We start from the raw sequence: 11,934 nt of genomic DNA on the forward strand, positions 1-11,934 counted from the left end.
CCAGGCTGAACAGCCCCAGGTCCCGCAGCCTTTCCTGGTAAGAAAGATGTTCCAGCCCCCTCAGCATCTCGGTAGCCCCGCGCTGGCCTCTCTCCAGCAGTTCCCGGTCTGCCTGGAGCCGGGGAGCGCAGGACTGGCCCCAGGTGGCGGGGCTGGGGGCTGGGGGCTGCGGGCTGCGGGCTGGGGGCTGCGCTGAGGGCTGGGGGCTGCGCTGGGGGCTGCGGGCCGCGCCGGGCCCGGGCGCTGGCAGCCGGGCAGGGCCGCCGGGCTTCGGCGCGGGATGGTGACGTGATCACCGCGCGTCGAGGCGAAGCTGAGGGCTCAGGGCCCGCAGAGTGGCGGCCGGGGCGGCGGGCGGCAGCCGGGGCCATGCCGGCCAAGAAGTCCTTCCGCCGGCGGAGGGAGGACTCCGAGGAGGAGGAGGAGGACGAACAGGTCGCTGAGGAGGTCAGGTGGGTCGGGAGCCCGTGGAGAGCCCGGCCGGGGCGTGGGGGCGCGCTGGGCCCCGCGGCCGTGGGGAGGGCGAGCCCGGCTGCGCGTTTATCCGGCGGTGTCACGGCACATCCTCACGTCACGTCATGCCGCCACTTACAGCTGTCTGCTTACCTTATTCAGGCCTTTCGGGGTTTGGGTGCTTCTTCCTCAGCTGAGGGAAGGCACCTTGCAGGCGCTCATCCAGCAGATGCCATACGCTGCTTTCTGGTTGCTTGAATACCTGGAATTCCTTAAGTTAAATAGAAAATATCTAACTGATCTGTATCTAGGAACGTGGACACTCACATGCAGAAGTTGAAAGCCAAGTCTGTCCAGAAGATTCTGTGTTGTCTGCAGGAAATCAAGGTAGTTGATTAAATACAAAGCATCAAGTACTAAGTCAACTGTTTTTTCTTCAGGTTGAAAGTTGAGGAAGCCAAAGAAGTTCAGAGCCTCAGAAAGCGACCTAATGGGGTGAGGTAAGGGATGTAGCCCCAAAGATGTGAAGCTGTGTTTTGTCCTGAGAGTGCCATGTCACAGTAAATGTCTCTCTTGTCACCTTCCTCCTTTCTGTAGAAAGCACGATGTGTTGGATAGTGAAAACCATGTTTGTGGTAGAGAAGTTTCTGTATTGAAGCCTGAGGATGGAAAAGAGGGGGAGTTTGGTGTAGGTGCACAGTGTCAGTTTACAGTGAGCAAAGTCTGTTCTGTATCCCAGCTGTGGGAAAAAAGGATCAAGACTGGGATTCTCCATGAAAAGCATTGTCACCAAATTACTGTTGTGCTGTTGAGGTTTCAATTGGACGCCTTCAGAACCTCCATGCTAATTGCCCTCTCATCTAATGCTGTCAATTAGCTGATGGTCTGGTTGAAATGTGTGCCAGCAATGAACTATGTTCCTCATTTTGGTGACTGGCTGTAAGGCATTAAAATCTACCTTAAGTTCTCCTCAGAGCAGTGACAATTCTCTGTCCCTGTGGAGGGATTGGTAAGACTGCCAGTCTGGTGTTCATCCAGTCTGTGAAACCATCAGTTACATTTAGAGGAGGACCAAGAAATGCAGTGTTATTGGTAATATGTTTCCTTCCACTGAATTTTATTGATTTCTTTCTCTGCCTGACTAGTGCTGTAGCTCTGCTTGTTGGAGAGAAGCTGCAAGAAGAAGCAGCACTTGTGGTAAGTGCCAGACACTTTCATCACCTCAGCACTAAGGTGTCACGATGGGAAAACTTCCCTGTGGTCCAGACAGTGGCTGTACGAGTCTGGCCTGGGGCAGGCCTGATGTCACAGCTCAGTGACATCAGTGACAACCAGTGTCTTCCGTGGTTTTATCCAGATGTTCAAGGCTAGTGTTATACTAGAACAAGCTTCAGGGTTTTTCATTGTTTCTTATTTTACAGGATGACCCATTCAAGATAAAGTCTGGGGGAATGGTGGACATGAAGAAGCTGAAAGAAAGAGGCAAGGACAGGTGGGTACATGTGAGCTCTGGAGATCTCTCCCTGGACTAGTATTAAATGAGAGCTAGTAATGAAGTAACCAGATGTTGTGTTGCTTTGAGGAGTTCAACATAATGCAGTTTGACCAGTAACTGTTACCCTAACTTGTCAAGTTAGTTAAAAAAACAAACAAAAACCTCCAAGAAAAGCCCAAAACAACAGTAAAAAAGAACCCCTAAACCTCTAAACCTTGTGGTTTCTATTTAGGATTAATGAAGAGGAAGATCTAAACTTGGGAACTTCCTTCTCAGCTGAAACCAACAGGCGGGATGAAGATGCTGACATGTAAGTCGTGCTGTGTTGTGTCTGGGATGTTGAATTCAGGCTTGAGTGTCCTCTCACAATTTATTTTTTTAATGTCTTGGATTCTGAGTAGTCCCAGAAACAGCTTCCCAGTGCTACCTGAGATTTGCTCTTTCACCTCCTGGCTGCCAGACGCAAGGAGGGTTTTGCATGGACAAAGATGGGAGGCGCCAACCAGCCAGCTTGGCATTACATACCCATGGGAGCCTTCCCTGCTGATTGTGAAAGAGCTTGTAGCATCTGATCATTTCTTGGACAGAGTAGCACATACATTACTTCATTGACTCATACAATGGAAGGGTTTGGAAGGAACCTTTAGAGATCACCCAGCCCAACCCCCTGCTAAAGCAGATTCCCCTTGACCAAGGTGCACAGGAATGTGTCCGGTGGGGTTGGAAACCTCCTGAGAAGGAGCCTCCACACCCTCCCTGGGCAGCCAGGGCCAGGGCTCCCTCACCTCAACAGTGACATAGTTTTTTCGTATGTTTAGGTGGAACTGTTTGTGTTCCAGCTTCCTGCAATTGATGTTAGCTGAGCTGTTTTGGAGAGATGATTCATTCCGTTCTCCTAGCTGTGGGGACAGTGATGGAGTACAGGAAACAATTAAATGCTGTATGTCCCTCATGTGCTGCTGTCTAGGATGAAGTACATTGAGACTGAGCTGAAGAAGAGAAAGGGGATTGTGGAGAATGAGGAGCAGAAGGTGAAGCTCAAGAATGCCGAGGACTCTCTGTACGAGCTGCCAGAGAACATCCGCGTCTCCTCTGCCAAGAAGACTGAGGAGATGCTGTCCAACCAGATGCTGAGTGGCATTCCTGAAGTGGACCTGGGAATTGAGTACGTGCTTCACAGATCTGTTGGTCATGGCCTGAACTGCCAGGATTGTTGATTGGCAGAGCAGCAGTATGGCTGGTTTGTGGCTCCCTGATGGGATTGAACCTTGCTCTGGATTAGCGTGGGATCGAGTGCAGGATGTTGTACACAGGGATGGGGCTGTGGTGCTGCTCCACCATGTGACACCTGGGGAGAGGTTCTTAAGCTTTGTGACTTGAATCTAGCACCTTTCTGGAGGATCAGTTTATATCCTGCACTGAAAGAGGATGCACTGAAGATGCAGCTCCCCTTTTGCTTTGAAACAGTGTCTGCTTTTACAGCACTGTCTCCTCTCTCAAAAACCCCATCCAGTCCTATAGCAGAGCTATTACTATCCCCAACCCCCATCCACGTAGCACTTCTGTGCCTAATACCCTTTCTGAATGTTAATTATTTTTGTTCTTGGTTTTCCTTCTAGTGCAAAAATCAAAAACATCATCTCAACTGAAGAGGCCAAGGCCAAGCTGCTGGCAGAGCAGCAGAACAAAAAGAAAGACAGTGAAACTTCCTTTGTTCCCACCAACATGGCTGTTAACTATGTCCAGCACAACAGATGTAAGTCTCACATAGCTTTCCTGAGCCAGGTGTGACCCTCTCCTCTGCTGCAGAAAAGCAGTTAGTTGAGAAAGAGCTTGATGCAGTAGAAACGTGTGTCTTGGCCCTGTGCTGGAAATGCCTGCCTTGTCTGTCTTCTAAATGATGAGTAACTGGGAGAAGCCATTCTGTAGGCTGGCAAGGCAGACAGGTAGTCAAGCAGACACAGACCTTACGAGGCGGGAGATGGGAATTAATTTCCGGGGGCGCCTCTCACACCAGAGCCATCTGGAGGGAAGGCAGCCTTCTGCTGTGCCTCACCATGCCTACAGGGGTGCTTTGGAGTCAGATTTGTGTGTTCTGAGGGAAAGGAAGTGTCTATGAGCCACTTCTGGTTAACTAGTGCTGCTGAAGTTTGCTGTCTCCCACCTTGCCTGTATCAATAACCCCTAGAAACCAATTACAAGAACACTCGTTCTGCGGTTCTGTTGTTGCTACTAAAGATCTGTTGTAACAAATACCACAGAAATACATCTGCCTGAAAAACACTGCTCTAGGTAATATTCCTCCTGTGATGTTTTCCTTCTCTCAGTTTATCATGAAGAGCTGAATGCACCAGTGCGAAGGAACAAAGAGGAGCCAAAGCCCCGTCCCCTGCGAGTGGGGGATACAGAGAGGCCAGAACCTGAGCGTAAGTTCCTCATCTGCAGAGACTCTGAAACTCCTCAGGGGTGTTGCACAGAGAAATGATCTTCTGTGGGTACCCTGAGGTAGTGGGGAAACTCAGCCCAAGTCTGTGAGAGACTGTTGCACCTGGTGCACCCCTCCTAGGTCACAGATGAAGCCCTCTGGATGGAGGATGCTTTTAGAGATGCCCAAGAGTGGATTAGCAAAGGTCACACCTGAAACATGTTGCCAAAGCTGGGTGATAAGGGTTTGATGCAAGCTAGAATAGGAAGAGGTGCAAGGCTGGGGAGCATTGACAGCTAAAGCAACAATCCTTCATGTAGCAAAGGGCTGTGGTGAGGAAAGTGGTGGAGTTAAGGAAACGTCTCCTGTGAAAGAACAAGGGAATACTCTTCCCTTTCCTTTGAAGGGCCTCCTGCAAATCACAAATGTCCAGGCAGTGAGAAGCAACAGATGATTATCATTGTGAGATAGTCAAGAAGATGAAAGGACAGGAATAACATTGCTTTCTCTTTCTTTGGAAGGGTCTCCTCCGAACCGCAAACGGCCACTCAACGAAAAGGCAACGGATGATTACCACTATGAGAAGTTCAAGAAGATGAACAGGCGCTACTGAGGGCCGTGGGCTCAAGCCTTTGCACTTCTGCTTTTCCACTAATAGAGGATTTTGAGTCAATGACCTCAACTGGAGCTGGGGCGAGTGGCTGCCTTCACCTGCTGGTGTTACCTACAAAAGGTTTTGTTGTGTTCTTGCAGTGAATCAGTTTGCAGATGGTTGTGAACTCTCTGGTCAGTGAAATCTTGTATATAGCTTATTTTCAGTTATAAAATGTCTTTTGTAAGAGCTTTCATGGTTGGCATTTTTTTAGTGAGAAACAAACTTGCTTTTACGGGTTCTTTTGGCCTCTTAAAAACCACACCGATGAAAACAGACAAAAAAGATCCTTTAAAAGCCACAGCGCTGCTTGTCTTGTAAATATAAACGGAAGCTTCAAAGCCACTTTGCTTGAATGTCCCTTGTCATCAGCGAGGAAGGGACAGCAGCGCCCGGGTGTCGCTCCCGCGCGTTTCTGTCGCTGCCGCCGTGCAGCTCTGGGGCGCCGTGTCCCCGCGATCGCTGCCGGCAGGGCCGTGCCGAGTAGCGCTGGAGCGGCAGCGCCGTGTTTAAGCGCGTTCTGCCGCCGCACCAGGCTGCAGGGCCGGGCCGTGCCGGGCCGTGCCGGGCAGCGAGCAGCCATGGCGGCCGCCCGCCGCGCCCCGGCCCCGCCCCCGCCCTGAGCCGCGATGGCGGCGGCGGAAGCGGAAGCGGAAGCGGCGCGGCGGGCCGGAAGCGGCGGGCGGCGGCGGGGCCGTGCGGGCCATGAAGCTGCGGCGGGGCGCGCTGCGGGCGGCGCTGGCGCTGCTGCCGCTGCTCGGGCCGGCGGCCGCCGTGGAGCCCATCAGCCTGGGGCTGGCCATCGCGGGCGCCGCCGCGTCCGCGCTCACCGGTTTCATCTCCTACCCGCGGCTCTACTGCTACTTCAAGGAGTGCTGCCTGCAGCGGCCCGAGCAGCGAGCCGCCGCCGGTGCGGGCCGAGGCGGGGCCGGCGCGGGCCGAGGGGACGCGGCGGGGGTGGCGGACGGCGGGGTGAGGGGCCGCGGCAGCCGGGCAGGGCCCGCGGGGCCTACGTGAGCCGCAGGGCGCGGCCGGCCCTTTGCCCCCTGGCCCGGGGCTGACTGCTGTGAGGCCGCGGTGGGTGCTGGACCCTCCTCGAAGCCGGCGGCACCCGCGGCCCGGCTCCCTCCAGGCTGTTAATAGTGTGGTCTCCCTGTCCAGCTCTGCAGGAGAACTTGGACAAGAAGCTGTTCGGGCAGCACCTGGTGAACAAGGTGGTTGTAAAGGCTGTGAAGGGCTTCTTGAACAACACCAACACCAAGAAGCCTCTTGCCCTTTCCTTGCACGGGTGGACTGGAACAGGCAAAAACTTTGTCAGTAAGATAGTCGCCGAGAGCATTTATAAAAGAGGTCTGGAGAGTAAATATGTCCATCAGTTCGTGGCAACTTTACACTTTCCTCATGCTCACAGCATCAATCTCTACAAGGTAAGAGTGTGTTGTGGGATCTGTGGTGGTGGGGCACAGCTCTGCTGCAGTGGCTGCTGTGTGCAGTTATAGATGTTGTGGCATGATCAGGAACCTAAGTGTTTCTATCCAGCAAAACACAGTCAGTGCCGCTTTTGTGATCCTCTGTACAGAACTGAGTAGATCCTGACATCCATCAGAACTTTTTCCCGTGAATGTGAATTCTTTTGCCTGTGTTTTGAGTCTCTCCTTAGGTTAACTTTCATTCTGCAGTTTGCTTGGAGACTTAAGGCTAAGTGTGATTCAGCAGGTTTGCAGGGTTAGTTGATAGGCTGGTGGGCACTGCAGAAAGCCAGCAGTTCATGGTTCTGAGGAGCCACCCAGTCACCTCTAAACGTGTCAAGTACCATGGCAAGCTGAAACATGGATGTACTTTTCAGGTTTAGTGCACACTGAGCAAGTTATTTAGTTTGTATCCATTCCCCAGCTGTAAGATAAAATCATAACGTATTCTTTTGTCATAAAGGCCCAGGTAAATGTTATTTGGGATTGTTCTGCTGCTTTGCTGAGTTTCAGCACAGTTCTGTAGGCAGATGGGTATGACATGGAGCACTAGCTCAGGTGCATGTTCTCTGGGTTTGGGGTTTTTTATCAGCAGAGTTGGAATGAGGACCATTGTCTTGTAGTACTGAGGGTTTCTGTCCAGTTGGTAGTTGTTACAAATGGGAATGGGATGATCTAAAAACCTTATTTCTAAATGGAGGAAATATTTCCTCTCTTACAGCTTACCTTTCCCCTTCTTGTAACTGAGCTATTTTAAGATAAAATGAGTCCTTTTCTGGTTTTGTTTTGAGGTGAATACTCTTGGGAAATGTGCTGCCCAAGGCAGCAGGAGAACCTGTCACTTCTTATCTACAATACACCCCATGCTGCCCTTGCAGTTCAGAGACTGAGTAAAGAGTAAACATCAAAAGTGAATCATGGAAAATGGCCAGAACAGTTACATCTCATTCATCTGCCAGCAGATCAACCTTTTTTCCCCTAGTTACTTCATTATTGATCTTAAATGCAACACTGAAGTGAGAGACTCTTTAAATACAGTAAAGCATCAGCCTGTCTGAGAATACTGTGTTTTAAGAAGGTCTCGTAATTGCCCTCATTTACCTTCTGAATCATTAAAACCCAGGGCTGAGAACTGAATTCTGTCTCTGCTTCTGGTAGGAGGTACAATGTCTTCACTGGTGCTATTCCAGTAGCAAAATTAATACTGTTTGTAGCTTTGACACCTAAAGAAGTTGTTGGTTGAGATAAAAACAGTTTAACAATTGAAATAGAAGAGACTGTTCTAAGAATAGCAATAAGAATAGCAATGAAAATGAAGATAAGAGAGAGAAATGAAACAAATGATGCCCAGTGCAATTGCTCAGCACCCACTGACCGATGCCTGAGCAGCAATTGGCCCCTCCTGACCAACTGCCCCCAGTTTTACAGTGTGCAGGATGCCCTGTGGTATGGGGTGGCTCTTTGGCTAGTTGGGATCAGCTATCCTGGCCGTGCTCCCTCCCAGCTTCTTGGGCATGGCCTCACTGGCAGAGCATGAGGAACTCAGAAGTCCTTGAATTATGGTAAGTGCTACTGAGCAACAACTGAAACATGGATGTGGTGTTATTATTCTCACACTAAACCCAAACCACAGCACTGCACCAACTACTAGTGAGAAAACAAACTCTATCCCAGGCAAAACCAGGACACCCACACTCTCAGTGACCTAAAACTTGTCAGAACCAGCGTGAGATTTTGTTTACTTACAGCTTTTCAGCATGTTTTAGTCAAGAAGCTAAAGCTATTAAAGTGACACCGTTGAAATGGCTCTTTCAGGACAAAGGTCAATAAGCAGAAGTGCTGTTTTCTGTCTTTTCAACACAAACTCTTTCATCATCTTTTATTTGTGTGCCCCTCAGGACCAGTTGCAGTCGTGGATTAGGGGAAACGTGAGCATCTGCCCCAGATCACTCTTCATATTTGATGAAATGGATAAAATGCATGCAGGGCTCATTGATGCCATCAAGCCATTCCTGGACTACTATGAGCTCCTGGATGGGGTGTCTTACCGACAAGCCATCTTCATATTCCTCAGGTGAGAAGTGACTGCTTGGGTTTGCTGTCACATACACTCCATGCCTTTTATACCTACCTCTAGCTACAGTCTTTGCTTTCTCTTCATTTAGCAATGCAGGAGCTGAAAAGATAACAGAGGTGGCACTAGACTTCTGGAGAAATGGGAAGACAAGGGAAGATATACAGCTCACAGATATCCAAAATGCACTGTCTGTGTCTGTCTTCAATAACAAAAATAGTGAGTAGAACTGCCATTGCTTTTGGGGTGGGGGAAGTGCCACAAAAGGATGGGCTGCATTTAGCTCTGGGGGGTTTTTTACAGCTGTGTTTTCTACTGGATGTGGCCCATTCAGTTAGTAAGGAGCCACAATGCAATTTTGGGGCAAACAGTCAGCTCTTGAGATGACAAGGAGGTTTTGGAGCTCTATGTGCACCTTGGCTACCAGTGTGTTTGCTGTCTGCTGGGTTACATGTGTTGGGGGAAGCTTTTTATTGACATACTACAGGGAAAACAAACAGAAATGCTGACAGTAAGGCTAGATATTGCAGTAGCTGAAAAATCTTTAACCAATAAAACATTTTATTATGGGAAAGCCACCTCCTTCACCCCCAGCCCACTCAGCCTGTCTTGCTCAGCCTGTTTAAAGCCTTCAGGCAGCTATTTCAGAGCAACAAGCTGACCTGCCAGCCCTGCTGTGGGCAGTCCAGTGTTGCCTAGATTTCCTCACACAGGCCTTCCAGTGAGAAGCAGTTTTGAGTCAATTGTGCTCTAAAACTAGCACTGGAAGCAATATTACAGAGCTTTTTAAAAAGCTCAGATGCAGGCTCTAAAAAAGGAGCGAGAAAAGTGGTCTGGGAGAGCTGATAAGAGATAGAAACCTGTTGTGTAGGGGAGAGAGGGGAAGGTATGAGACTAGAACCTGGGCAGCCAGGCTTACATACATTCAGTGAGGATGATATGTCTGTCCAAAACTTTATGCACAAGGTACTATGAGAAAGGGCTTGTGTTTGGCCCAGCTTGTGCATTGTAAGTCTCTAAAATCACGGGTTAATTCTTACTGGTATGTAGCTGGGGCTCTGATGTAGCTCTTGCTCCCATTAACCCATGGCAGTATTTAACCAGAGGAGCTATTAACAACCTCCTTCTCTTTCCCTTTGTAGGTGGGTTTTGGCACAGCACCTTGATTGATAGAAATCTCATTGACTACTTTGTTCCCTTCCTGCCTCTGGAATACAAACATGTGAAGATGTGTGTCAGGGTGGAGATCGAGTCGCGTGGCTACGCTGTGGATGAGGAGATTTTAACCAGAATAGCTGATGAGATGACCTATTTCCCCAGAGAGGAGAGAATTTATTCAGATAAAGGGTGTAAAACTGTGGATGCCAAGCTGGATTATTATTATGACTTTTAAAACACTTCATTGCTAGAACCCACAAAGAAGGAAATTTAACTTAATCACAAAGTGGAGAACCTGGGACATTTCATTTTTAAGCACTTTTTAAAGGAAGGAACGTTATTTTTCAACTGGTGTGTAAAGAAGCAGCAGTGCCTCTGCATTTTCCTTCTGCCACTCATCATGGCTCCCAAATACCTCACCCTTGTGTTGTTAAAGAAACTGTGTCCTGATTGTGGGGGGCCTGTGTCTGGCAGAGCTGAAGATTCCTCTTGGATCATGTTATGATCAATCATTTGGCAGCCTGTTGGCAGGTACAGAAGGACTGAGGCTGTGACCTCATTTCACTTGGGTTTCAGTTCAATGTGGATGATCTGTAGACAATAGTGAGCATTTGAATCAAGGTATTCCTGTCTTCTGTGTCTTTTGTCCTTGAACAGCTCAGCTCTTGCAAAGGTAATGGGAACTGTGTAATGAGAAAAAAGCCAGAGTCTTCTACTCAGCATCATGCAGAACCAGAGTCTTTCTCAAAGCAGTAGTATCATTTGGCCTCTTGAATGTCAAACTAAGCAGATGAAACTCTGGTGTGAGTACTGTTCAGTGGGTGGACTTAATATTACGAGTTAAAATCTTTGGCTGCCATGTCAGTGTGGTTGGTTCCTATTCTTGGTTAGTGTTTTATGGATAAAGTTGCTCTCCCAGGAGGGGGAGATGTGCTTTGTGACTGGTGAATCAGCTTCACAGAAAGGGTGTCACTTCATGGGAACAGGTTAAGTTGGTTTTTTTCACCAAGGAAAAGGAAAAGTGGGTTCTGCTCTTCACCTCCATGTAGAAATCAGGGGCCAACGTGCAGAGTTTTCCCTTTTTCATCTTCTCACAATACCATATGCCTTTAGGGTCAGGATAGAGATGGATCCAAAGGGGGTTGGGGGGAGGGGAATGTGAAATGTGTCAACTGGGGTTACTGTGAAGAGTGTCAGACTTGTTTCTCAATGTGAGCACTGCAGAGGCTTTTTTCACTCCAGTTTCTATTCAAAATAAACTTTTCTCATCGAAATGGATTCCTTGGCTACCTTCTGGTGTCCTGTGCATTGAGTTATTTGATGTTCATTCTGCAGAAGCTTCTCCTGTTGAGGAAGAACACACTGTGTGTCTGTGAAGCATTCAGCTGTGCTTAAATACTGCATCTCCCTTCTTGAGTATATGAGATGGGACTCTGCTACCTGGTTAAACAAATGAAGTTTGGAGTGAAAATGCACTTCTAGACCATCACTATTAACACACTTGTGTGTTTTTTGGAGAGGCAGGATTTGAAGATGTATATGTGCTCAACAGTATCATAAGGATGGACTTGTCTTCTAGAGACTAGGTGCAACCAGCTTGCCAGCTCCTCCTCCTGCTGTGGCACCTCTGTCTGAACACCCTGCAGGCTCTGACTGAAGCCATTTATGTTTTCAGTGGCAGCATCTTGAACTTTTCTCTGCAAGGGGAAGAAAAAAGATAGGGGGCCAGGAAGACTCCAACTGCCCAGTTCTGCTCAGAAGTTGTGCAATATGCAAATTGTCAGTTGGCAAAGGAGTGCTTTGAACTCTGGTGTTTATCTGTTTCTTTGACCTTCTGATTATAGCAAAGGACTGGCTAATGGAAAAAAAAGCAGCCATGAAAATGATCAACTTTTACTACTGCTGGTGTCTTCTCAGCAAGAGAAAGTTCATGGACCTACTGCTGTGACTCCTCCAGCACTCAGTACTCCCAGTTCTGCTTTGTATGCTGTTGGAACACGGCTGATAGCATTTGACAGACAGTGGGAGCAAGTGTTTCATTGTATCATAGCCCTAGGTGGCTCAGGGTAGGTGGAAGCTTCCTCCAGAGGGTGCAGAGCTGATGATGAAAGGCTGAAGACTGCCTCTGTTTTGTGTGTCTTCTGGTCTTGAAAACAGCAGCCCTGGCTAGAAGCATCTCCATCTGGGTAAAAGAAATACATGTGCCTG

At 48.8% G+C, this 11,934-nt stretch overlaps 2 protein-coding genes across 2 annotated transcripts; both read left to right on the top strand.

Moving 5' to 3' along the window:
* Positions 1–272: 272 nt before the first annotated feature.
* C19H9orf78 (chromosome 19 C9orf78 homolog) lies at positions 273–5,219 on the top strand. Its single transcript, XM_062011479.1, has 9 exons — positions 273–452; positions 894–953; positions 1,599–1,650; positions 1,875–1,945; positions 2,181–2,258; positions 2,916–3,113; positions 3,568–3,704; positions 4,276–4,374; positions 4,895–5,219. Exons 1-9 carry the CDS (start codon positions 370–372, stop codon positions 4,984–4,986), a joined length of 870 nt encoding a protein of 289 aa, XP_061867463.1. The 5' UTR covers positions 273–369; the 3' UTR covers positions 4,987–5,219.
* A 506-nt stretch (positions 5,220–5,725) lies between these two features.
* On the top strand, positions 5,726–11,741 carry LOC104551159 (torsin-1A). Its single transcript, XM_062011303.1, has 5 exons — positions 5,726–5,935; positions 6,187–6,452; positions 8,393–8,568; positions 8,660–8,787; positions 9,711–11,741. The coding sequence occupies exons 1-5, from the start codon at positions 5,731–5,733 to the stop codon at positions 9,959–9,961; spliced, it is 1,026 nt and encodes a 341-aa protein (XP_061867287.1). The 5' UTR covers positions 5,726–5,730; the 3' UTR covers positions 9,962–11,741.
* Positions 11,742–11,934: the final 193 nt, after the last annotated feature.

This window comes from Colius striatus, chromosome 19, assembly GCF_028858725.1.
Source record: "Colius striatus isolate bColStr4 chromosome 19, bColStr4.1.hap1, whole genome shotgun sequence".
Lineage (NCBI taxonomy): Eukaryota > Metazoa > Chordata > Aves > Coliiformes > Coliidae > Colius > Colius striatus.